This window comes from Sceloporus undulatus, chromosome 5 (genome assembly GCF_019175285.1).
Source record: "Sceloporus undulatus isolate JIND9_A2432 ecotype Alabama chromosome 5, SceUnd_v1.1, whole genome shotgun sequence".
In the NCBI taxonomy this organism is placed as follows: domain Eukaryota; kingdom Metazoa; phylum Chordata; class Lepidosauria; order Squamata; family Phrynosomatidae; genus Sceloporus; species Sceloporus undulatus.
The window spans coordinates 27,048,314-27,072,397 of record NC_056526.1 but is presented as its reverse complement, the minus strand read 5'-3'; the positions used below and the strand labels follow the sequence as shown (position 1 = coordinate 27,072,397).

Here is a 24,084-nt window from a genome sequence, read left to right as displayed (position 1 = left end):
TTTCCTTCATATAAGAAGCCATGAGAAAGTCATGAGTATGTATGAAGTGGCCTAAGAGTAAAAGGGGGGCCAAGTGCCTTGACAACCAACCAGATGTAGGTTGTGTTGGTCCAGCTAATGAAGATAAGAGGCTGCGTGATTCATATAATTGTTACTGTTTGCTTCTGCCCAGATCTAGAAATGTTACAGGGCTGATACTTGCACCCTTTTCAGCATGATGTATGTCCCCTCCAGGCAAAAGAGACTGATTTGAAATGATCTGTCATGTTTATTCAATTAGCTTGCCATCTGAACAGAGCTACACGTAAAGGTATGCTTAAACCTTACACACTGAAAATCAATCCATACTAGCTTCTTCGTGTGACCAGAGATATTATAAAACCAGTCAACCCTGGAGCAAATAACAGACATATTTCAGTTTGGGTGTTCAAGTGTGACTGTACACACTAAATATATTCTCAAGCAAGCCAGAGGTCCTGGTTTTCTCTGTTCCAGGAAGAATCCAGGTAAGCCTTCTCCTCTGGCGCCAGGCTTAACATGTTTATGAAGTCATTCTGTCAGTGTTGTAGTGAAGCCAGAACTCAACACAGGCCAAAGCAGTGGGACCTTTTGATTTGGCAAGGATCTGCCACTTCACCTTAGGCTTCCCTTTTGCTTTTAAGTTTTTCTTGCTGCATTCCTCACAGCAGCTGAGAAGAAAGCAGGATTTACAGCAAAAGAATAAAGCATTTTGAGCTATTCCTTTTTTAGTGCACATTTTTTCCCTGTGGCTTACTTGCTTGACAAAAGACTCACTGGTTTTGCTGATATGGACCTGAACACATGCCTTTATTTGTGGATCCTTTGGGGGACTATAGTTAAATAGGAGGACTGGGCAGGGTGACCAGGTGTCCTCCTTTTCTAGGACATGTCCTACATTTCAACCTTCTGTCCAGGAGGAATTTCAAAATGTCCTCCATTTTGAGCACAACTTAGAAACATGAATTTATTTATATTAGTGTTATTAGCTTTTCTTTTGTAATGCCCTGCATTTTCTTGACTTTTCTAAATTTTGCAGTGTCTTTCTTCCTTTGTGGTTAGGACATCTGTTCACCCTGGGAGTAGGCACCTTTTAGGGGGCTGCATTGCTCTCCAGGAGACCTTGGAGGGCTGCACAACAATGCCACACCACCCCCAAGATCTTTTTTAAAACCCCAAAAGTAGGGTGACTAGATGACATTACTGCAAAGGAAGAAAAGACACCAAAAGATGTAGGACATTCAAGAAAAATGTTGGTCATTAACAAATAAAATCTAACACTAATATAAATATAAATTCATTTCATATAGCTTATTCACAGCTATATTACATATACTGTATTTTATTATGTACTCAGCCATATTTTTCTGATGAACTTATCTTCATTAAAATGTCTTGTTGGCTTATAGAAATCTAAGGCAGTAGCAGGGGGCCGCACCGGATGACACTCCAGAAGGGGGATGACAACTGAACAGACCTCCCTCACACCATCCCCCCCCCATTCTGTGTCATTCACGTGCCACCCAGCCTCCTGGGCACATGTGCCTCTTCTCCCCACATGTGTGTGCACCTCTGCCCTGCACACAAGCATCTTTTCCCTCTCTCACACAAACACTCTTCCTTGCTCGCATGCACATGAGGGCCTCTCCCCACCTGCATGCTCCTGTGTCCACACATGCAAGTGCCTCCATGTCTGCATGTGCATGCATGTGCATGCATGTGCCGCTCCACAATCCCTCTGCACACCACTCTACCCCCCCCTGCAGGCGCTCTGTCCTCAAAGTGTCCATCTCAAGGAGAGGATGTGCCACTGTCCCCAGAAGCCCCACCCCAAAACCCAATAGGAAGCCCTGCCCCAGAAGCCCCACATACTCATAAGACCCACCCTGCCCTATACTTGGTGACACCCGGTGCAGGAACACTACTCTGAGCAAAATAAATGCTTAAAATTGTACTTTACTAGAAACAAATCTTTGACTCAGGCCCTATACAGGACTTCTTTTTCCCCTTTAGGAGGGAGGTCATCTTCACACTGTGTGCCAGCCTGTGGGCAGAGTCAGGGCACAGTGTCTGCATGTTGGATGCACTAACTCTGCCCCTAGGGTGCCATTTTGGCACACACCAGTCTACATGACATGCGCCATCATGGCACAACTCCGGCACTGCATCTATACGATGTTTATGTTCCTGGAAAAATGCACAAATACCTGTTGACAAATACTCCAGAAAATTTTGAGATCATGTGAAGATGACCTCCCTCCTAAAGGGGAAAAAGAAGTCCTCACAACTGTCACTGTAACAGATTATGATAAATAATAATAATAATAATAATAATAATAATAATAATAATAATACTTTTATTTGTATCCTGCTTTTCTGTGACAAGACAATCAAAGCAGCTCACAACACATTAAAATCCACATTTACAAAATTATGTCCCAAATTCCCCCCCTTAAGATAGGATTAAACATGTTACAATTAAAATATTTATTAAAAACACAATAAAAAATACGAGGACAGAGCAGTGGGCTAATACATGAATGCTGGAATTAAATACCAGGCTGAGTATTTCATGGAACTGAAGTGCTTGCTTTTACTTATTGATTACATTTATATCTCACCGTTCTTACAATGAACTCAAGGCTTCTTTATCTTCAGAAGTACCCTGTATGGAGGTTAGATCTTCATGTGAAGATCACCTATTTTCTAAAGGAAAAAAAAGGTCATCCTAGATGACACTCCAACTATTATATCACCACTCTTTTGAGATTTACCTTCTTGAAACTATGGATTCATGCAAAAAATAAAAATAAAAAAAATTAACAGAGCATCCTGGAAAGGCAGAAACAGAAGTGATGTTTAACCAAAGGAAAAGATATCTGAAAACCTGGACCATTTCTAGTAAATGTAGACAGGTAGAGCAAATAACCGGGTGTGACTCCAGAAAAAAAGACTGAGCATGCCAATGTCCATTTGCTAAATTTAAAATGGTTGGGAAATCTTTAAATTGCCCTTGACATGGACTATAGGAATTAGTTGTCTACCAACCAGAAGGTGTCTCCTTGCTGTCAGTTTCATTTCTGAACAGAGCTCAGCAGTTAATTATTTGAGGGGAGGGAATTACAAGTAAGTACATGAAGGAAATCTAGGCTCTGTAGCCCCAAAAACCCAATATTTTCAAGCTATACTTTTGAGGAAAACCTGTAATACAGAGTTAGCCCTCTGTATCTGTGGAGTCTTTAGCCACGGATCCAACATTCACAGCTTGAAAATATTATATATATATATATATTCTGCAACCAGACCTGTTTGTCCTGGATTGCCTTTTTAGTCACCAACGAGCTTGTACAAAGCGCGGGATGAGTCCTTCCTGAATCTTCGTTTGTGAAGCAAAGCCATATATATATATATATATATATATATATATCAATAGAATAGAAATAGAATAGAAATTTATTGTTAAAAGCTAAAAGCCGTCACAATATAAAATATATCCAAACATTAAATACAAAAACAGTGTTATGATAGTGTTGGCCCTTCTTATACACAGATTTTTTATACACGGATTCAAGCATCCACAGTTTGAAAGTGTTCCAAAAAAAAGTATAAATTTCAAATATAAAACCTTGATTTTCCATTTTTTTATAAGGGACACCATTTTGCTATGTCATTATATTTAATGGGACTTGAGCATACACAGATTTTGTTATCCACGGGGGATCTTGGAACCAAACCCCAGCATATAACAAGGGTCCTCTCTCTCTCTCTCTCTCTCTCTGTGTGTGTGTGTTCAAACCTTGATTTTGCCACTTTACATAAGGGATACCATGCAAATATTGTATTTAATGGGTATCCATTGATTTTGGCATGTACAGGAGTCCTAGAACCAAACTGCAGCAGATACCAAGGGCCCATTGCACACATTGCATCCCACTGTCCCTAAGGCAAATACGACTATTCATTCTCAGGAGGGATTTTTCTGCCAAGAAAAAAAAAATAAAACAAACAAGCAAGCAAATATCAAACAGCTACGGCTGTTCTGTTCTTTCCTGCTCCAGCATGCTCTGTAGAGTTCCTAGATGCCATTCTCTACCATCCAATGGCCTTATAAGGCTTCCTGGTTAAGTGTTATGAGGGACTATGCTATGGAACAAATCCTTATTCTGAATGCCTGACAAAGCATTCCATCTCCACGGGAGACAAGTTTTCCTCATTGAATCACGATGAACCTCTTCAGCTGCCAAGGTTGGTGAAATGTCAGTAAGATCCTGCCAGGAAAGCAAAAGGTTCTTCTGTGTAAAAATAGAAAATGACTACAACAATTATGTGTGTGTGTGTGTGTGTGTGTGTGTGTGTGTGTATATATATATATATATATATATATATATTATGGAACTTTGCTTACTGTTGTTCAGAACCAGATTATAAAAATGTGTCATTTGAAAAATACAGTTGTTTTTTTAAAAAAGCAAGGACTCACATTTTGTTTACAAATGCTATAGTAATTATTATTATTTTATTTTATTTGTAGCCACATTTGCCCCAATAGAACAGCTCACTACAACAGTTAAAACAAAATATAGCTTTAAAATAATTATAATAAAACAATTATAAAAACAATTAAATAAGCAATCCTGTTAAGAACTGCACTGATTGAAAACAATTTAAAAGTTTTTTAAACCTAACAATGGCCATGTCTGCACAGGCCAAAAGGCCTGTTTCCCTGCAACTCTGGCATCATCCTGTTTGGATAATACAGAGCCCAAACCCTGGTTCTGGTATGGGCAGTCCAGATGACGTCTGGCACATCCTGCACCAGAACCAGGGAATAACAAGGTTAACATGCATTTTAAAAACTTATCCATTGCTTCAGATCTTCTGGGAAGCTCTGGAGTCTTTCGTTTCTGCTCTGCATAGGGACCCACTAGGCCATCCAGAGCACCTGCCACTGTCATGGATCACTCATTCTGAAGACAAAATGAGGTGCATGTGAGCACCACTTGGCATCTTATTCTCACCTCAAAAGCGAATGACTTAAGTTGTGGCAGACATGCCAGGTAGTCCAGTGGGAAATCTATGCAAATAGCCACAGTGGAGTGAAAACGGAGACAACGGCAGGCTGAGACATCTGCAGGACCAGGATACCATGGCCAGCACAGAAAAGGCCAATGAGACCAAAAATACTGTACCTCCCTATGATGGAATAGAGGCATCTTGATATGTCCATTCCCAAGTTCATTTTACAGTTCCATTTTTGCCTGAGGTGTGTTATCTATGTTTAGCCCAGGACAATCCGAAAGCTTCGCCTGATTAACAAATTGATCTGCCACAAACATTATAGTGGGCCCTTGGTATTCACTTGGGTTTGGTTCCAAGAACCCCTGTGAATACCTAAATCCATGGATTCTCAAGTCCCATTAAATACAATGGCATAGTAAGATGGTATCCTTATATAAAATGGCAAAATCAATGTTTGCTTTTTGTAATTTATATATATTTAAAATATTTTCAAGCCATGGATGCTTGAATCCATGGATAAAATATCCGTGGATATGGAGGGCTGACTGTAAAGCACTCTGGCTGTGGAACACTCTCTGAAGAAGGTGCACCTGGAAATCTATATTATCATTTTGGTACCAACAAAACACTTTCCCAGGGCTTTTAAAAATAAAATGTTCTGTATACTGCAATCTTATTTTTGAATATATCAGATTTTGATGTATGCTTTGCTACCTTTCTCTTAAACCTGAAACAGCAGTACCATTACATTCTTTTCTCAAGGAGACAGGAGCTTATTGCTCAGCATTTTAAACTGGCTCCAGCCTTCCAGGCTGGAGCCGAAATGCGGGATGGTGACAGAGATTATCGCTCACATAATCATCGCCAAACTGCCAGCCGCTATCAGCCTGGGTACCAGCCAGGTCCAAGACGTGCTCCATTGGTACTTTTTAGAGGTCGGGAAGCTTTCCGACTTCTAAAAAGTGCTGGCGGAGTGCAGCTGGGACCCAGGCTGATGGCGGCTGGCAGTTTAATGGTGATTTGGTGAGCGATAATCCCTGCCTCCATCCCATGTCCCAGCTCTAGCCAGGCAGGCTAGAACCAGTTTACAATGCTGAGTGCTAAGCTCCATAAACAAATTAGTTTATTTCCCATTAAATTCCAGTCTGGGAGAAAGGTGAGATATAAACAAAGTGATCGAAGGATGGATTTCATTATAAAAATTAGGAAGGGAAGATGAGTCTAGTACCATAAAAACAAAAATAATGACCAGGAAGGATCTACAAGTTCAACCTAGACAATGAGGAAATCAAAATAGTTAAAGGATCCCTGTACCTTGGATCAAACATTGACAGGAATGGGGACTGCAGTCAACAAAGAAGAAGAGGAGTAGAAATGGAAAGGGTAGTGATGGAGGAATTAGACAAGATCCTAAAGTATAAAGATATAAAGCAGAACACTAAAGTTAGAATTGTCCAAGACATTATATTCCCCATTACTATGTAAGGATGTGAGATCTGGACAGTGTAGAAAGCTGGTAAAAAGAAAACAAACTCATTTGAGATGTGATGCTGGAGAAGAGTGGTGAAGATACCATGGACAGGCAGAAAGACAAAGATATGTATCCTTGAACATATCAAGCCTAACTCTCTCCAGAAGCAAAAGTGACAAAAATGAGGTTATTGTTCTTTGGTCATATCATGAGAAGGCATGATTCACTAGAAAAGATGATAATGCTAGGGAAGGTAACAAAAAGAGAGGAAGACCACATGCCAGATGGATTGATTCAATCAGGGAGGTCATGGGCCTGAATTTACAGGATCTAAGCAGAGCAGTGGAAGACAGTGAGTTTTTGAGATTTCTCATTCACACGGTTGCCATGAGTCGCAGCCAACTCGAGGGGAGTTAACAGCAGAGATAAAACTAACCAATTTCTCTCAGCGCAAATTTTAATGGATTTTTTTTACACCATTTGTGACTCAAGGAATATTTTTAAAACCATGATATCAACTAGGGCAGTACCACATCCCCATCACCTCAGTATTCACTGCATGAAAATGGACATGATATCAACACACAGCAAAAACCACCTCAGGATGAACTTTATGTGGAGTCTTCCTGGGAGTGAAAACACAGAAATGGATTTCTACATAGAAAGCTTCCACCAGTGTTTGCAGCCGGAGATAATAAACAGAAGATATACTTTACTACACAGTGTCCACAATATGGAAGGATGTGACTCTATCCACAGTATGAAAGATAATTTCATATTTTCATTTGTTAACAGCAGAAGCAGCAACAGCAGCAACAGCAGCTATAACAACAGAAACTGTGCAGTGTTTATAAAGAGGTAAATTATTGCAATAAGATGAGGTGAGGAGGTAGTGTTGTGGTTAGAAGGTTAAAGATCGTGGCCAACTGGGACAGGTGAAAAGGCGAGAAGAAAAATTGCCTGGCATTTTAGAGATTACCTAGCATACTAGAGACCACAGGACTAACAAATCAGGGAGGAAAATATAGGAAATATAGGGAAATTGTGGGATCAAACAGATGAATTTATAATTTGAGTCTCATTCATCACCTTTGCTTTGTACTCGGTTTGTGGAGTTGACAACACGGTCAAAAACAATTTAAGAGTAGTGGTAAGCAAACCATGGCCAGTCATTCTTTCAAATGCAAGCACCTGTAGTGTAGCACCAAAACAGAGCATGTTTCTGTAGTAAAACAAGCTATGTGATGGTTGTTTACCTTCTTTTAAAGGATAGTCCTGCATCCAAAAGACTCAAAGATCATGCAACTATAAAATAATAGAATCAAAAAGTTAGAAGAGACCATAAGGGCCATCTAGTGCAACCTCCTACCTTTTAGGAATATACAACTAGAATGTCCAACCTCTGTTTAAAGATTTCCAAAGAAGAAGAAATGTAGTCCTCTCACATATGACTCTCAAACTCCACGTGTCTTTAGTAGAAAAGGGTAATTTTGTAAATCCTGAAGTGTCAAATTTCAGCAGTATGTGTGTGTGTGTGTGTGCGCACGCGCGTGTGTGTGTTACAGTCTATAATGGGATTCTAGCTGCTGTTCACTCACCACCTGGACCCACCAAAATTGGCCACCTCTGCTTTATCAGTTAAAGTTACCCTTTCAAATTGACCATAAAAATCCACTGGAAGCCAAGGTGGCCTTGTCCTGAATCAATTAAAGTGTCTGAGCATTCACTGCCAACCAAAGGCAGTGTCCAAAGGAGGGTGACTCATGTCCGAAGGAGGAAGACTAAAATGGGCAATGAATTATATTATATTATACTGTATTAAATTAGGTTACCTTATTTTATACATTTATATTACATTGCATTATACTAAAGTGATATCTAAAAGGCAACAAGTCACCAGGACTGACATCATTTGTAATTCCCACCCCTACTCCATCCCAGTATGAAAGGTCCCAAAACAAGAAACCTTCTTGAAGTGTTATATTTAGTGATCGTGAAGGGAAAGAATTGGTGGATTATTTATCTTTGGAACAGCTGCATCCCAGGAGATCAGTAAAGCAGCTTTTGTTTTTAGTTGTACACAGACACAGTGCCTCCTAGTGTTATGAAAAGTAAATGCCTATGTATTGGGGGAGAAATAATGAGGACATTGGCGTTTTTCGCGCTATGTGGCCATATTCTGGAAGTGTTTATTCCTGACTTTTCACCAGCATCTATGGACATGAGGACAAGGACAAATGTTGTAGGTTTTGTCTTGTGGATTTCAGAAGTGGCTGATGTCTATAAAACTTATGCCAAATAAAGATTGCCAGTCTTTAAGGTACCACAAGACTTCTTGTTTTTGTTGCAACAGATAAACAGAGCAACCCCTCCCTCCATATCATCTTTACTGAATGCTCCTGTTTACCCTCTATTTAGGCTATATGTATTCTGCAATCTGCCTTGTAGAAGGGACCTTGTGTCTACAGATATAAAGATTGTTACTTGAGTAAAGATATTTGGATGCAGGGAAGTTTACTTTCCGTTTGAGCACAGTTGCATTTATTTTCAACTGCAATATAAACTGCAATTTTCCTCAGAAGAACAAAAGTGGTTAATAATGAAATTGTTTTGATGTGTGAATGGATTCTCTCTCACACACACAGATGCACACAAACACACACACTTGTTTGTGCAACAGCTACACTTGCTTGTGATAACAGCATACCTATCTATAAGCATTGGCTAGAGGAATTTGTCAGAGCTAAACATTAACAGTTTAAAATAATCTTATATAGCAACATATGTCAATTAATATTGGATTATCTAATGTATGCCCCTGCAAAATGAATTTACCCAAATGTGCACACAGCAAGGTCAGAGTCTGTGCAGAAAATGGTTGATTTGGGTTTGCTGAGGGAAAAATTGACTGAGAATTGTGACTATTCATACCATAAACTGGAATGCCACACAGTTCACTCCAAGCTGAATTCTGAGCAGTTTAGTTTGAATTCAGCAAGACTTCTACTGGGATGGTGCAAAAGTAGTTTGTCATACTGCAGTGTGTGTGAAGCAGGGGGAGGGGGATTCAATATATTTTGCTGCCTGAGGAAGAACACCAGATGGCTTTCCCCACCCAAGACATTCCAAGTTGCAAAGCACCCAAAGCCACCCAAGTTGTTCTGCACATGAGGAATAAATTCCAACAAACACATCTCCCACTATCTGCCTTAAAAATAATACAATAATACAAAGTAAATAAGTAAACATCTGCTGTTCTTTATTGATACCACAAATCTGCTGCCTAAGGCAGCCTCCTCATTCTTCTTAATGGAAAGGGCAGCTGTGTGAAAAAGAGAAACAGAGAGGATGCAAGCATGGGGAAGCAGTATGACAGTCAATCAAACATAGAGTCTACTGAATGTGAAACCTATTGGGATTCCTAGCTTGGTGGTGGGATAAACTTAACTTCCTATTATTTGCCAGGAAAAATGATGTTTATGAATAAGGATTGCTTCTTTTTGCCTTGGTACTGAATGGCAAGAGCAGTTTGCCATCTTAATACGGGATTCATGTGTTCAACTGGAAGAAGAACGATGGTGATACCAAAAGCTATGAGTGGGAGGCTGAAGGTCAGACTTAATCCGATATCACGAGAGGAAGTGTGGGAGGTAGACATGAAAATAAAGTGTTGAATGTAGCAGAGGATGCATCTCTGCAGAACTGAGGTCCTCTTTCTATGATTGATCTACAACATGAACAGACTGTTAAGTAAAATTTAACATATGGCCTAGGACTGTGTTGCCCTTTTAAAACAGAACTTTTAAATATAAAGGCCAGACTGGATGGGGAATATGAATAATAAGGAAGGGTGCAGGTACTGCCTGGGAATGTTTAGCCCATTTTACATGAATTTTTTTCTGTGTGTGTTTTTAAAAGCTCTTTTCCATGTTAAGACTTAAGGCAAGGAACCTCTTCAAAGAAAGAGAAGGAAAGTAAGGCTAACAAGGAACCATGGCCAAGAGACCTTACTGAGAAACCAGCTCCAATAGACCTTGTTTCTTCCCAACTGTCACCCAGTAGCCATTCCACAAGTAAGGTTCCCAGGCTGGATACAGGATGGGGCTCTAAGCTTGAACAAGCTGAGATGCAGGATGAGGTACCATAAAATGCTGCGAAGCTGGTTGAAGGTACCTGCCTTCTTCTTTTAGCTGCAGCCATTCCCTCTTATCATGGTTACTGCCTCCTTGGCAGATAATAGGGAGGAAAGCAGAAAAATGCCAAGGTCTGCTCTTGCCGCTGGCCAGTGGCAACACTATAGGGATACGGACAGCACCAGGTGACACCCTAAAAGTGGTGTGTGACACCACTGCTCCTCTGTATTTTGGCAGAAACAGGTTGTGGCATGTGCCTGTATCTTCTTAAAATGCAAAAGAGATCATGTGAGTGGGGGGAGGGTCAGTGGAAGGAGACAGGAGAGACCCCAGTTTTTTTAAAATTAAAATTTAAAATTTATTTTTTTAAAAAAAAATTAAAAATGTTAAACTCTTTAATACAGTAATTAAAATTTTTGTTTAAAACATCACACTTTCCCCGGGTTCTTTTTACTCCAGAGGGAAGCTGTGTGGTTTGGCGACTGCGGTTTCTCTGTGGAGGGAATTGGACCGCCAGCAGGCCGCTCCAAAGGGGTGGTCTGTACCATGCCTCTGATTCCTTTCATTTTCATATCTTTCATTTTATGGGGACATAAGGAAATTAAGTTTGCCTATTCACCCAAGTAGTGAAATATTAGGGGGCTGAACAGACTCTATGCCACCCCTGAAAGTGCTGGGTTGGGAATGTGGCAACCACACACCAACCCCCCAACCCGTTGCAAATAGAAGCCACAAAACACGGCTCTTATTTGTTCCTTAGAACAGGCACTTAAACACTGCAGCGCAGCCTTATGATGCCCCTCGTGCGCAGCGCCATTTGGGCACTGTGCATGACGGATGTCATCATGGTATATACCAGCTGGACGTTCAGCCCTATCTGAGCCTTAGTTTGGGTGCAGGCCAGCATAAAGTGCCAGTCTGTACACCCCATTTTCTACTGAGTAACAGAATCAGAGTTTGTTTCTACCACCTGCTTCCTGAACGTTTTGTAACAACTGGAGTTGTCGTTGTTGTTGTTTGTCTTCAAGTCATTTTCGACTTATGGCAACCCTAAGATATACCTATCATGGGGTTTTCTTGGCAAGACTTGTTCAGAGGAGATTTCCTATTGCCTTCCCCTGAGGCTGAGAGCATGTGATTTGCTCAAGGTAACACAGTGAATTTCATGGCCAAGCAGAGAATCAAACCCTGGTCTCCAGAGTCTTAGTGCAACACTGAAACCACCACCCCACAAAGGAAATGCTAACAACTCAAAATGGTAAGGATTACATCTGGGGTCATCCGAACACAAAACATGTGGTCTAACATGGAATGCTTTCATTATACATTTCATGTGTATTATGGTCCCAACCTTAATGCAATGTTTAGCAGCTGTTGAGATAACTGACAAGCTAAAAAAGAATTCTTTCTTTCTTTCTTTTTTTTAAAGGAATGCTTTTAGCTATTTATTGTCAAATGTGGAGATGGAGCTGCTAGGAGTTGCAGTTCAACACCTGAAGGATCATCATTGCAATGGCTTAAATGATAAAAGAGAGCTAGGTGAGATGTCTTCTAACCAGAAACAAATGCTTTTTCATTCATTTTTGGGGTCATCTGATCTAAAAGCATAGGTTGACGTTGTACATTGGGGTCTTGTAGTACACATACCTTCATATGGAGTTACCCATTGATTGTGTTATACAACCATTTTGTTAAATGGCAATGTTGCACAAGTTAATGCACACTCAAAGGCACACAGAAATCTAGAAGTGCATCTGTGTGTATCACACCCTCATATGCACACCTTCATCTACATGCACAAATGGCACTGCATGCACAACACCTCTTCGGCATCCTTGAAGTGAATGACGATGTTCCATACTGGACTAAACTGTCCAGCCACATCCATTATACATATATAAGACACCAGCATGATTCCAGCTACAAAGCTGGAAAGAATCATGGTAGTCACCTAGTCCAGCTCACTATTCTATGTGGGATCTGCAATGCAGAATACAACTATTAATCTCTGAGATAGTCTCCGTGTAGTTTTAATAGCTACATGGAAGGCATTTTAATTTACTATAACTCAGGTGGTATAAGAGTCTGCTCAGCTTTTGGATCTGGTGACTCTAGAGCATCTTTCTCAATCTCAGATTCCCAGATGATCACAGAGTCAGAGAGTTGGAGGAGACCACAAGGGCCATCCAGTGCAACCACCTGCTGTACGGGAATACACAATCAAAGTACATCCCTTGACATCCTTTCAAATATTCAAACAGATCATACAGTACAACGTTTTCTCTCTGGCTCTTTCATTTTCAGTTTTCCTCTCTACCTTCTGGGAGTCTTGCAGGACAAACTTCCCAAAACTCAAATTTATAGCTAACAACAATGCCCGATAACATAGCATTTAGCCTGATCCAGTCTTACAAAGCTCTCTGGATTTTTTGCTACTTTTGAATCAGTCTTGATAACAGGTATTATTTGCTGATTTTTTTTTTTAAAAAAAATCCAATGTAGCAAAAGGGGTAAAATATTATATAAACAAAACAACTAATATCCATTTCCATCTAATTAATCTGCTCCCCTAGTTAATGTGTTCCCTGAGACAGATTTTTGGAAAGAAACTGTTCGTTCTGGAGTTAAATAGACATACAGCTAGGGATGGAAAGAATATTCATAAATATATATTTTTAAATGGTTGAAAAATGGATGTATTGAGTTTCAGGAAACCTTAAGAAGCTGAATCCTTGATAGGAAATCATAGCAATTTAGGACTTGATCTACGTGGGACACTTTGTGGGTTTTTTGCACAGAAAACTGAATTTTCTGCGCAAAAAACAAGTGTGTAGGAATTGCTATTTTCCATGAAAAAAATGCTTTTATTATTATTACTCCTGTAGTTCAAATAGCTTTGAAAATTGAACCATTTCTGTTGACTTTCTCACAGCATGGGAAAAAATGGTAAAATTATTTATTCTTGCCTACAAGAATGAAATTTATGAAGATTTACATTCCTAAACATTATCTGTTTGACAATAAAAGAGGTACCACTGTTGTCTTGGGTAGGATTTCTACATCTCAAGACACTGGCTGAAGTTAACTGTGTTTCTCTGGTCTCTAATCAAGGAGACAATTCTTGAGGTACGTGGCATCAAAAATGGAGCAAGTTTGTGACTGTGAGGCAACTGTAAAACTTGAGGACCGATGAAGGTTGGTGGCTTCCATGTCAGTGGGATGGTGAATCCACTCTGGGTCTTGATCCAAGAAGCTATCCGCAGCACTCATTCCTATTGCCAAAACTGATTTAGCATGTTGTATGGCACTTTTAAATTTCAGACTGAAAACTGAAGTGGAGTTTCTGTCCCGTTGACACTGTAGTCACCAGCCGCACTGCCAGGGACCCATCTCCATCCATTCTCATTTGACATCAGGGCTCTCAGTGAAAAGGTGTTGGTGTGTGCATTGTGTTTGTGTCAGTAGTGGATTAAAAAGCCAGGAGTGAAGAGAGGAGATAGAGTAGGTGCCATTTAGAGGAAGGTGGAGCAGAATGCCAGTACTGATACTCATGAGCCTTCTTGTAAAGACCTGGAAGCAGCAACAATATGAGGAGCTTCCCATCAGGTGACAAGCCCCAGCAGTAGTGTAGGACCCGTAAACAAACTTCCCACATTTCATGTGTACTGTAGGTAAAGCAGTGTAGGATGGAAACCCTAGCAACAATGGTGGCAACTGCTGTAGCTATTGGGCACATTTTCCCACCTGCCTGGCTGTCAAAAACTGCCTAGTCTATCCCCTTGCAATGGGTGCCATATTACCCAGTTAGTTATGTTTTACCCAAATTCTAGTCCCATTGGCCTCATAACCATTTCGACAAACACTTGATCCAGAAGTGGTTTTCATTCTTGTCAGACCTGCCTTTATGTGTCCATCCCATGAAATCAGCAGAGTCTACCCACCTACAGTCTCAGATTTTGGCCCTGAATTCCCTTTAGTTAAGAAGCCCCTTAGTTTTCCCCATACTCTCTTTCTGCTGTAGCCCTTTCCATTGTTCCATTTTTTCTCTCCCTACATACCAGGCGGTAGGAATCCTCTCAACCTCTTTGAAAGGGTTATAGGAGTTCAGAGGCCTGCAGAAGGAAAAAATACATGGATCTAATGGCCTGTGAAGAAATTAATCTTCCAAGCCTGCCTTCAAGTCCTGCTTCTATAGTAGATTGGGGATGCCTGCATCCAAAAATGGTACTGTAGCAACACATACATACATACATACATACATACATACATACACACACACACAGAGAGAGAGAGAGAGAGAGAGAGAGAGAGAGAGAGAGAGAGAGAGAGAGAGAGAGACTATTGTTAGCATAGCTACAATATATAAAATCAGGTATTTGGGATTTCATCTCAATAAGAAGCAACACAGAGATGAGTAGCCAAAGTTAGCCCAGTAAAGGTGTCTCTGTTTTGTGGATTTTGGATGCCATTGTACTTCACTGTATGGCCAACAAACCCCTGGATATATTTTCTAAAGAATCCATGTCTGTCTGGGTCCATAAGACCTGACACACAGCAGAAATAAAGCAGTTTATTTATTTAGTGCTGTAAGTTTTTTATGGCACTTCACAAAGTCTTGAAGGTGCCAGAAGACTCTTGTTTTTACTAACGTGACTACTCCTTTGGATGCGAATCTCTTACCATGTGCACTGGTAGCATAATGCATGCATAGCATTTCATATATATAAGCCATGGGCAGCTGGTGGATCTGCTGCTATGGGAGCAGCGAATCCACTCTGGATTTTACCACCACTTTCTCCACAGCTGCTCTGAGCTGAGTTGTAAGTCTGCCAGCACTGGACCCTAGCTCAGCTATTTCACTTTAGAGCAGCTGCAGGAGGAGAAGCAGTAAAATTTCACAGTGGATTTTCCATTCCTATGGGGCAGATCCATTGGCCACCCCAATGTGAGTCTATATTATATAGTACTGCTTCAAGTCAGCTCCCACCTTCCATGCCAAATAAATAAATAAATAAATAAATAAATAAATAAATAAATAAATAAATATGCTATCATGCCATCCATGGAAACTGAAAGCTGTTCATTTGAACAGAGAAGCTGTTGAACTAATATACATGCAAGATCTTGGTCCTGTACAATTTGGGGAAACTATTCCTTCTCAGATATTATTCTCAGATCTTAGTGATATTCACTTCTGCTATCTATTTCTGAATATAGGTGCTATCCACCTAACCACACAACTTCCATGCATGGAACTACTTGCATGCAACATACTGGAGTGGAGCTATATTACAAGAATTCAGGAAGCTGCCTGATGCCAAACCAAACCATTGGTTCATGTCACCCAGTGTTGTCATCTCTCGACTGGTAGTGAGTCTCTAGATTTTTCTGCAACCTGGAAACCTCTGTTATTCCTTGGTGTTCTCCCTTACAAGTACTTATCAGCAGTAGTGGCTTCCATGTCAGGGGAGCAGTGCCAGGTCTGACCTTTAAAGAAGTTTTTTTAAGATGCCACAGTTGACCCTCCACATTTACAGCTTTCTCTTTTGCAGATTTGATTAACGTGTTCTCTCTAGGAGTCTCTAGGTCCTCCACCAAAAGTATGATGGAGGTTGACCATAGAGTTACAGTGGAGGATAGAAAGTTTGGTAGTTTGGTGAGGCATCAGAGCTCTCTGACAGACCAGGCTGAATACCTCACCAAATTGCCCAGTACACACAGGCCAAAAGCATCATGATGCCGCCGATACTAGGGTTCAGGAGCGTGCAGCAACCGCATGCTCCCAAACTCTAGTATGTATGGACAGCACCATCTGGTGCACACGTCCGTGATGTGTCTTGTGCAATGTGTCCAAATGTTGCGATGCACAAGACACGTCACTACGATGCCCCAGGGTGCAAATGGCACCTTGGTGGTGTTGCAGGATAGGAGCTCCATTTCAGAGCTCCTTTTTCCAGCAGATCGTTGTCGTGGCCATGCGGTTGCCATGGCTACAATCCAGAGGAGAAAGGGACAGGGCCACCGCTTTCTCCTAATCTGTACTGGGCCTTAGTTTCTAGTAAAAGCTCGGCCTTGATTGGTTCTCAGACCCATTTATTTGTCTATTTGGCAGTCCATGATGTCTGTAGAACGTGTGTGTGTGTGTGTGTGTACATGCCTTCAAATAGGCCTGTCAAGTAATGGCAACCCCATGAATTTCATAGGGTTTTCTTAGGCAAGGAATACTCTGAGGTGGTTTTGCCATTTCCTTCCTCTGCTATATAGCCTGCAACACCTGTATTCATTGACAGTCTGCCATCCAGTTACTAACCAGGACTGACCCTGCTTAGTTTTTCAAGATCTGATGGGATCTGGTGCATTTTAGAATACGTAGGTCCTAAACTTTCAACCTCACATTTCAAATGAGTTGATTACCTTCCTGTTAGCTTTCTCATTATCCAACTTTCACAACCACACAGAGAAACTGGGAATACTATGGCATGGACGATTACAACTTTCTTTTAATTTAGTTGTTATTAATTGCTGTCATATCGAATAATTAAAAATGACCATTATGAGGGAAATTATTTTACACAATTATTTGATCTTGTTATACTTCCTTCTTAAGAGCAGCATGGTACACTCACTTCTTGCAACAGCTGCAATGACTGGTGGTCTGTTTCTGGAGACAATGTAAAGTGCTCAGGTCTTGCAGACTGAGGACTATGGCTTCCTTGATTGAGTATATCCATCTGGCATGTGGTCTTCCTCTTTTCCTACTGCCTTCTACTTCATTGTCTTTTCCAGTGAGTTGTATCTTCTCATGATCTGTCCAAAGTATGACAGACTGTTTAGTCATCTTGGCTTCTAAGGACAGTTAAGGCTTGATTTGCTCTAGGACCCATGTATAGTGGGCCCTTCCCTTACGCAGGGGATCTGTTCTGGACTCCTCCGCATAAGAGAAATTCCACGTATGCTCAAGCCCCATTAAGGCCAATGGGGCTCGTCCCTGTGGCGGCACGTGCCAGCGTGCACCATCAATGCTCACCCCATTACTCTTTCTGGCATGTGGTGCGGCTTCTTCCGGCGTGGTGTCCAGCGTATGCTGGATGACGTGTAAGGAGTGCCCACATATGATATGGGTGCACTGTATTTGTCTTTTAGCAGTCCATGGTACTGTAGAACTCATCTTCAGCACTGCATTTCATGTGAGTTAATTTTCTTGCTATCACCTTTCTTCAATGTCCAATCCTTTAGTGTTCAATGGTATATCTTTACATTCCAGGATCTTGTCTGGTTCCTTCCTAGCTGCCCTTCCAATTCCTAGTCTCATTCTGATTTCTTGATTGCAGTTTCCATTCTGATTAGTGACTGAATATGGATTAGCATGGAAAATCTTGAACTATTTCAATTTCTTCATTGTCTACTTTAAAGTTATGTAAATCATCTGTGGTCATAAACATTCAACTGCTCTTCAGCAAAGGGCTGTCCAACATGGGAAGACCTTGCCAGCAGCAGTGCTACAGTCAGCATAGCCTCTTGCTTTATAGCAGCTCACATTTCCACAACCACGGAAAAGTAGTCCCACTGGTGAGTCTCATTTTAGCATACTCTAAATCAGTGATTCCCAAACTCTGGTCCTCCAGGTGTTTCGGACTTCAGCTCCCAGAAGCCACAGCCATTTTGGCCAGTAGTTTAGGATCCTTGGAACTGAAGTTCAAAACACTTGGAAGACCAAAGTTTGGTCTAAACTGTTTCCACTACTTTCGATCACAAATAGTCTCATTTATATCCAAACAGCTATTGGGATGCAGAATGCAAGGTCTCCGTTACACACTGTTCAGTTAATAAAAGAGAGGATCCAGAAAGAGGCAGAGTAGAAAGACTCATCTGGTGAGAGATAGCATTCTCTTTACACAGCCTTTTAACAGACTTTCATTTACTTGAAAGTTAAATAACACACAACTCAACCAGTCAGTCAAAATACATCTTTGCCCAAATATGAGATCCGGGTATAAGAAGTCCTATATCTAATTTAATCTATAGTTATTTCAAACAAATGATACACACACACACACACACACACACACACACACCAATCATTTGCATTACAAATAGCATACTTTAGAAGGAAGGTTGGCTGGAGTTTGGGTGCAGAATTAGACTCTCATATTCATGTGCACATTTGGTACAGCTATTTTCAGTAAGATACTTCATACATTATTGTCCTCTGGCGTTGCAGAATCGGTGCCAACAAACAAACCGATCCTTTTAGCCTGTCAACACTAGTTGCCTTAGACTCAACCCTGTGGAGTGCTGGATCCCACATGGAGGTGCTAAAACCCTTATATCCTACAGAAAGCTCCTTAGCGTTTTCCCTCTACTGAGAACACAAAACTTGATAGCTAGATAGCTCAACAGCAATATCTCATGGTAGAAATAACTTGTCAGACCACACACAAACTCTCTCATCTTTCACACACAATTTATTAAAAAAGTAATTTAAAGAGTTGTTCATTTCACCCCAAACCCTTCAGAACTGTATTGTTGCAATGCTGAGCATTAAGGATTGGAAGACGATAGAATGGGATGTGCTGGTACATCTTGGGTTGATATGCAATGGATCAGCAAGTGGCCTTAACTCTGTGTTTATAGACGTACCCATCCCAAGCCCAGCTATTCTGTATACAGCTATGATTAATAGATCTTGAGATTCTGGTAAAAGGAAAAAAAAACCCTATCAAACCTGAAACCTGACCACTTCATCTATACCAGTCTTCTCCTTAATGATGTCCCAGAAATCCCTGAAAACTATGCCCTCTTATCTTGAAGGAGAGATTTAATAGCAGCAACAGAACCATTTTTTAAAAACATGTCAGTGAAATAAGATCTTTGTCTTGAATGATGAAGAATGCTTCGTATGAGTTGCTTTTTGTCTGTCTTTCCAATAAGGTGATTTCTGTTCCTGAAAATATTTTTTTTCTTCAAAATTTTTCTTCTGGATTAGTTTTAAGTTTGTACTTGAAGTGCAACCCACATCTGTTATATCAGTGAGCAAATTTGTGGCTGATAACTTTGGGATGTTCTAGTTGTAATTACAAGTAGTGTTACTAGAAATCATTAAATAAATATTTTAATGTCTGCTTGTTTTGTCCTTGGCACTTCTTTAAATTGTTTTTCTGGTTAATGCTACACTGCCATTTGTCTAAATAATCTAGGACACTTAACCATACTGAATATATAGGCAAAAAGATGGAAAGAAATTTTGCAGTGTATCTTTTGCCAAACAAGCAATTTATACATTGAACTATAGATGCTAATTGGAACTTTAAATGATGTATCCAAAGTGCTGAGCCATATCCTTTGGATAGATTTTTAAAATTCAAACTAAAACCGGGAGTGGGTCATTCTCCCACTGACATGGGAGCCACCGGCCACCACTGCTGTTAGTAAAAGCAGATGAACAGATATTAGGGCTAGAAAAGTTCTGATAGTGTTCTTCTCCAATCCCATAAGCAACACTGTTCATGGATGAAATCATATTGTCCACATAATAATACTTCATACCGTAGAGGAAAAGACTAAGCGAAACCAAATATGTCATAGCTATGATTTGGGCAAGGAGCAGATTTAGTAAAGCACACTGTGTAAAACACTCCAGACATCCATGCCACATGCTAATAGACAAGGCGAAAACCCCACAGAGCCACATCCAATATGCCTAGAGGATATATACTTCCCAAATCCTAAATATGGAAGTGAGCTATATTGAACATGAAAGCAAAGCCGGTGCACTGGGCCAAATCAAAGAGAAAAAATGTTGTTAGCTTGTTAGCACAGCATTGGTCAGAAGACAGATTGGCAATGGTTGGTAGATCTCTGAGTGATTTGCAGTAGATCAGGAAGGGTTTTGAACTCCCTATTATTTAGTAAAAACAACAAATATATAATAGGAAGAAGAGAGAGGAGGAGGAGGAGGAGGAGGAGGAAGAGGAAGAGGTGGTAAGTGTTGTCGTCAGCATTGGCATCCCAAATTATACTGCTAAAGTGAAGAAGGTTTGGGGTAACCAAAGTATGGAAAGACGTATCTGTTATGAAATCCAAATTCTTGGGTTTAGAATTAGCTTAATTCCAAGCTTTCAATTCTTAGCCTGAGGTCTGCATCCACTTCTGTCTTAGCATTATGATGGCCGTGTTACAGCAACTTGCTGATTGGGTTATATGACCATTGCTCCCATTAGAAAGCAGTTCTGATCCTACTGTGATTGGTTTCAATCACAATGAAGTGAGGCAAGCAAACACACACACACACACACACACACCACTCTTTCCTGACACTAGTTCTTTGGTGGTTCTTTTGAAAAAAGTCAATTCCTAAGTGTGTTCAACAAGTGGGAACGACAGATCTGAATCATTCTTGAAGGGAGGGATTAATGGCAGAGGGGTGTTTATCATCCCTTCTCAATTTTTGGTAGATCCACCATTCCTCCCTCCCCTTCAGCACTTGTGGTGTGACCTATGGATGCATAATTATTTTTAAAAATTAATAGAGGTTTTGAGTCACTGATTTTGCAACTACTTGCAATTACTCAGGTGGCAAACCGGGTGATTGAGCCCACCATTTCCCTGCCATTCCCGCCCCCCCTCAAACCAAAGAACAATTAGGGCTCTTATCCCATGGCAAATATCCATACAGATAATATTACACCTATGAAGAAAAGCTGTGTGTTACATAAAAAAAAGAGAGAGATGACAATTGCACCACCACTATTGCAAATGTGCAGACCCTTCCCATTTATAACATCTCAGGGCAACACGTACAGAACATGACTTACATATAAATTCTTTCCCTGTACATATTCCTTCCCCCAGCTGATCTTTATAACTTCTTCTCGATTAAGAGATTTTTGCCTTCTTGTTGACTTAAAAAAGATTTTTCTGATCATAGAATCATAGAATTGAATGAGACCGCAAGGACCATCCTGTCCAACTCCCTGCCATGCAGGAATACACAATCAAAGCATTTCCAATGGCCAGCATGGCTTCATCTGCTCTTTCATACTACCCAAAGGTGTTATTTAATTGCTTCATTGTGCATTTTCACACATTATGGTGCATATGTTGTACATCTGATTTGTCATATTGTAATTGGTATTGGAAAGCTATCTTCAATTACATCACCCTAAAAAGGTTATGGCTAATATGATGTGAAGATATATGGAATAATAACTACATGACAAGGAGAAAGAACTGGGCAGAGGGAAAAAAAGATTAAAGATGTTGCCCTGTGCCCACAGATTTGGGATTAATTCCCACTGAATTTACCAAAATAAATTTCTGACCAAGTATGCACAGGATTACACTATAAATGGTGAATGTTTATTCTAAAAAGGCACAATGAAGCCTTACTAATTGTTTGGATGTTCATGTTATATCACCAACACTGTTAATGGCCAGTGTAATAACATTTTTTTTTCAAGCCAAGTGATTTTACTCACAGTACTGTGCACTGTATATATGTACTTGTGTCTCTACAATTTTCCTCCAGGCATCTGACAAACTGGATTACAATCCACAAAAACCCATGCTATAATAAATCAGTTATTCTTAAAGATGCCACAGGAGTCTTTATTAATGGCAAAAAGGCCCAGTATGGTAAGATAAGACACAAACTTGGTACAGATAGATTTAATATTAACAGGATAACACGTGAGCTATTGAAACTATGCGAAAGCTAAGGAATCTCTTAGTGTTTTCAAAGAGCAGTCTGTTCAGAAATATTTAAATTTAGATAATCTCCCCACTGTGAAGTGCTGGATTAAATGTTTCTAAATGTGTTACCCTTTTGTAGGAGCTTCGCTGGAGAAGGACAACGCTCCTTCTCCAAAATTCAGACAGAGGCCAAGAATAATGACAACATCCTCATCTTGGCACAAAAATAGTCTCTGAATTTGATACACAGTGAGTAAGGTAAATAGGATGATAGGATCATAAATATCTAGCATCCAAGGCAAATAGTAACACTAAGTTATAAACCTGCTCATCCTATTGAGATTCATTTGCAGTAATCAAGATTCATGCATTTCTTGAAGAAACCATGATGAAAAAGTAACCTATTGACACTTAGGTTTCAATTGTCATAAAGGGAACTTTCAAAACCTTGAGACAGAACTATAATTGTGGTACTCATAAATCATCTTGTTTGCAATCCTAAATTATAGCTCTACAAATTTCTAATGGTCACCACTAAGCAATTCAACTACTGTATTGTTATTGTAGATGAGTTTGATTATGAATCAATGGAATGTTTTTTGTAGGGGTTTTTTTTTTTTTGCCTTTATGAATTAGAAGATCATTTGGTATAGCAAGGATACTGTGTTAGAAGTTTGCCTTCTCTGATCTTGTTCAGCTGCTAGTTCCAAAATGAGCATTTTGCATCTTGATAAGGTATTTGCCAGAGACAAAGAGAGAGGGAACATAGGCTTACCAGGTTTTTTGGTGGGTTCTGGCATAGTTTTCAGTTCTTCTTTATTCCCAGTATGTGACAGGTATGACAACAAGTAGCCACAAGTCCTGAGGAGAGCATGCAGACCAATATGGCAAGCAGAAGGGGAACAGAATTCTTCTGCTTTATATACAGCATTGAAATATCAATCAAAATAGCACCTCCTCTCCTCTCAATGCAAACCCTCTGAAAACTGACCGTTATGGGAGGTCTGCTTACATCTGTTGTTTGCAGCCACTGCGCTCTTGGCTTTAGGAAAGAATCTCTACAGCATTTCATGCAGCTGAGGAGAACAGCTATAACTTTCTAAATTGAGAAGCATCAGATTCGCACACAAAGTGAGGATCAGAACAGACTGCCAGACAATCAGAGATGCAAAATCTGCTCTGAATTACGCACACACACTTCTCTTCTCCTCACCCACTCTACCGCTACAGCATGAAGATACCCCAAAGAGACAACCTGATAATGAACATACATTTCTACTTACCTTTTGTTAATACTTTGTTGGATAACACAAGCATACTAATGTTTTTTTTTTAATTTAAGGATTCTGGAGTATTTATCCTTGTATAAGCCTGTGGCAGACTTCATTGAATCCTTCACTAAGATTAATATTTATTTTTTTCCTCCAGTTAGAGTCAGTGGGAATTTAGACACAGAAATTAATTTTGGTCATGAAGAAGACAGAAGACAGAGCTGCAGTCAGAAACACCATTTGCATGGAGGCCCTGAAAATATTGAGTTCCATTGATTTCTGTAACAGAAATTAAGACAATATAGTGAGTACCTGGTACTAGGTAAGCAGGTGCATGACATCCAAAAAGCTATGTAACTAGCCAACTGTTCTAACATGCTGATTGTTATATAATATTTTATTATAGATTGCTGTATTAGGAAACAAAACTGATGGTCATTTTAAATGAAGCAATTGCTTCTACAGGACAAAAATGAGTTTA

The 24,084-nt window shown here is 40.1% G+C and overlaps 1 protein-coding gene across 1 annotated transcript in view; it reads right to left on the bottom strand.

Annotated features, from left to right (window-relative positions):
• Positions 1-23,257, bottom strand: part of MYBPC1 (myosin binding protein C1) — a 116,970-nt gene extending 93,713 nt beyond the window's left edge. The window contains 1 exon segment of the mRNA XM_042469062.1: positions 23,108-23,257. Within this exon segment, the coding sequence (XP_042324996.1) occupies positions 23,108-23,132 (25 nt within the window). The 5' untranslated portion in view covers positions 23,133-23,257.
• Between the last annotated feature and the right edge of the window lie 827 nt (positions 23,258-24,084).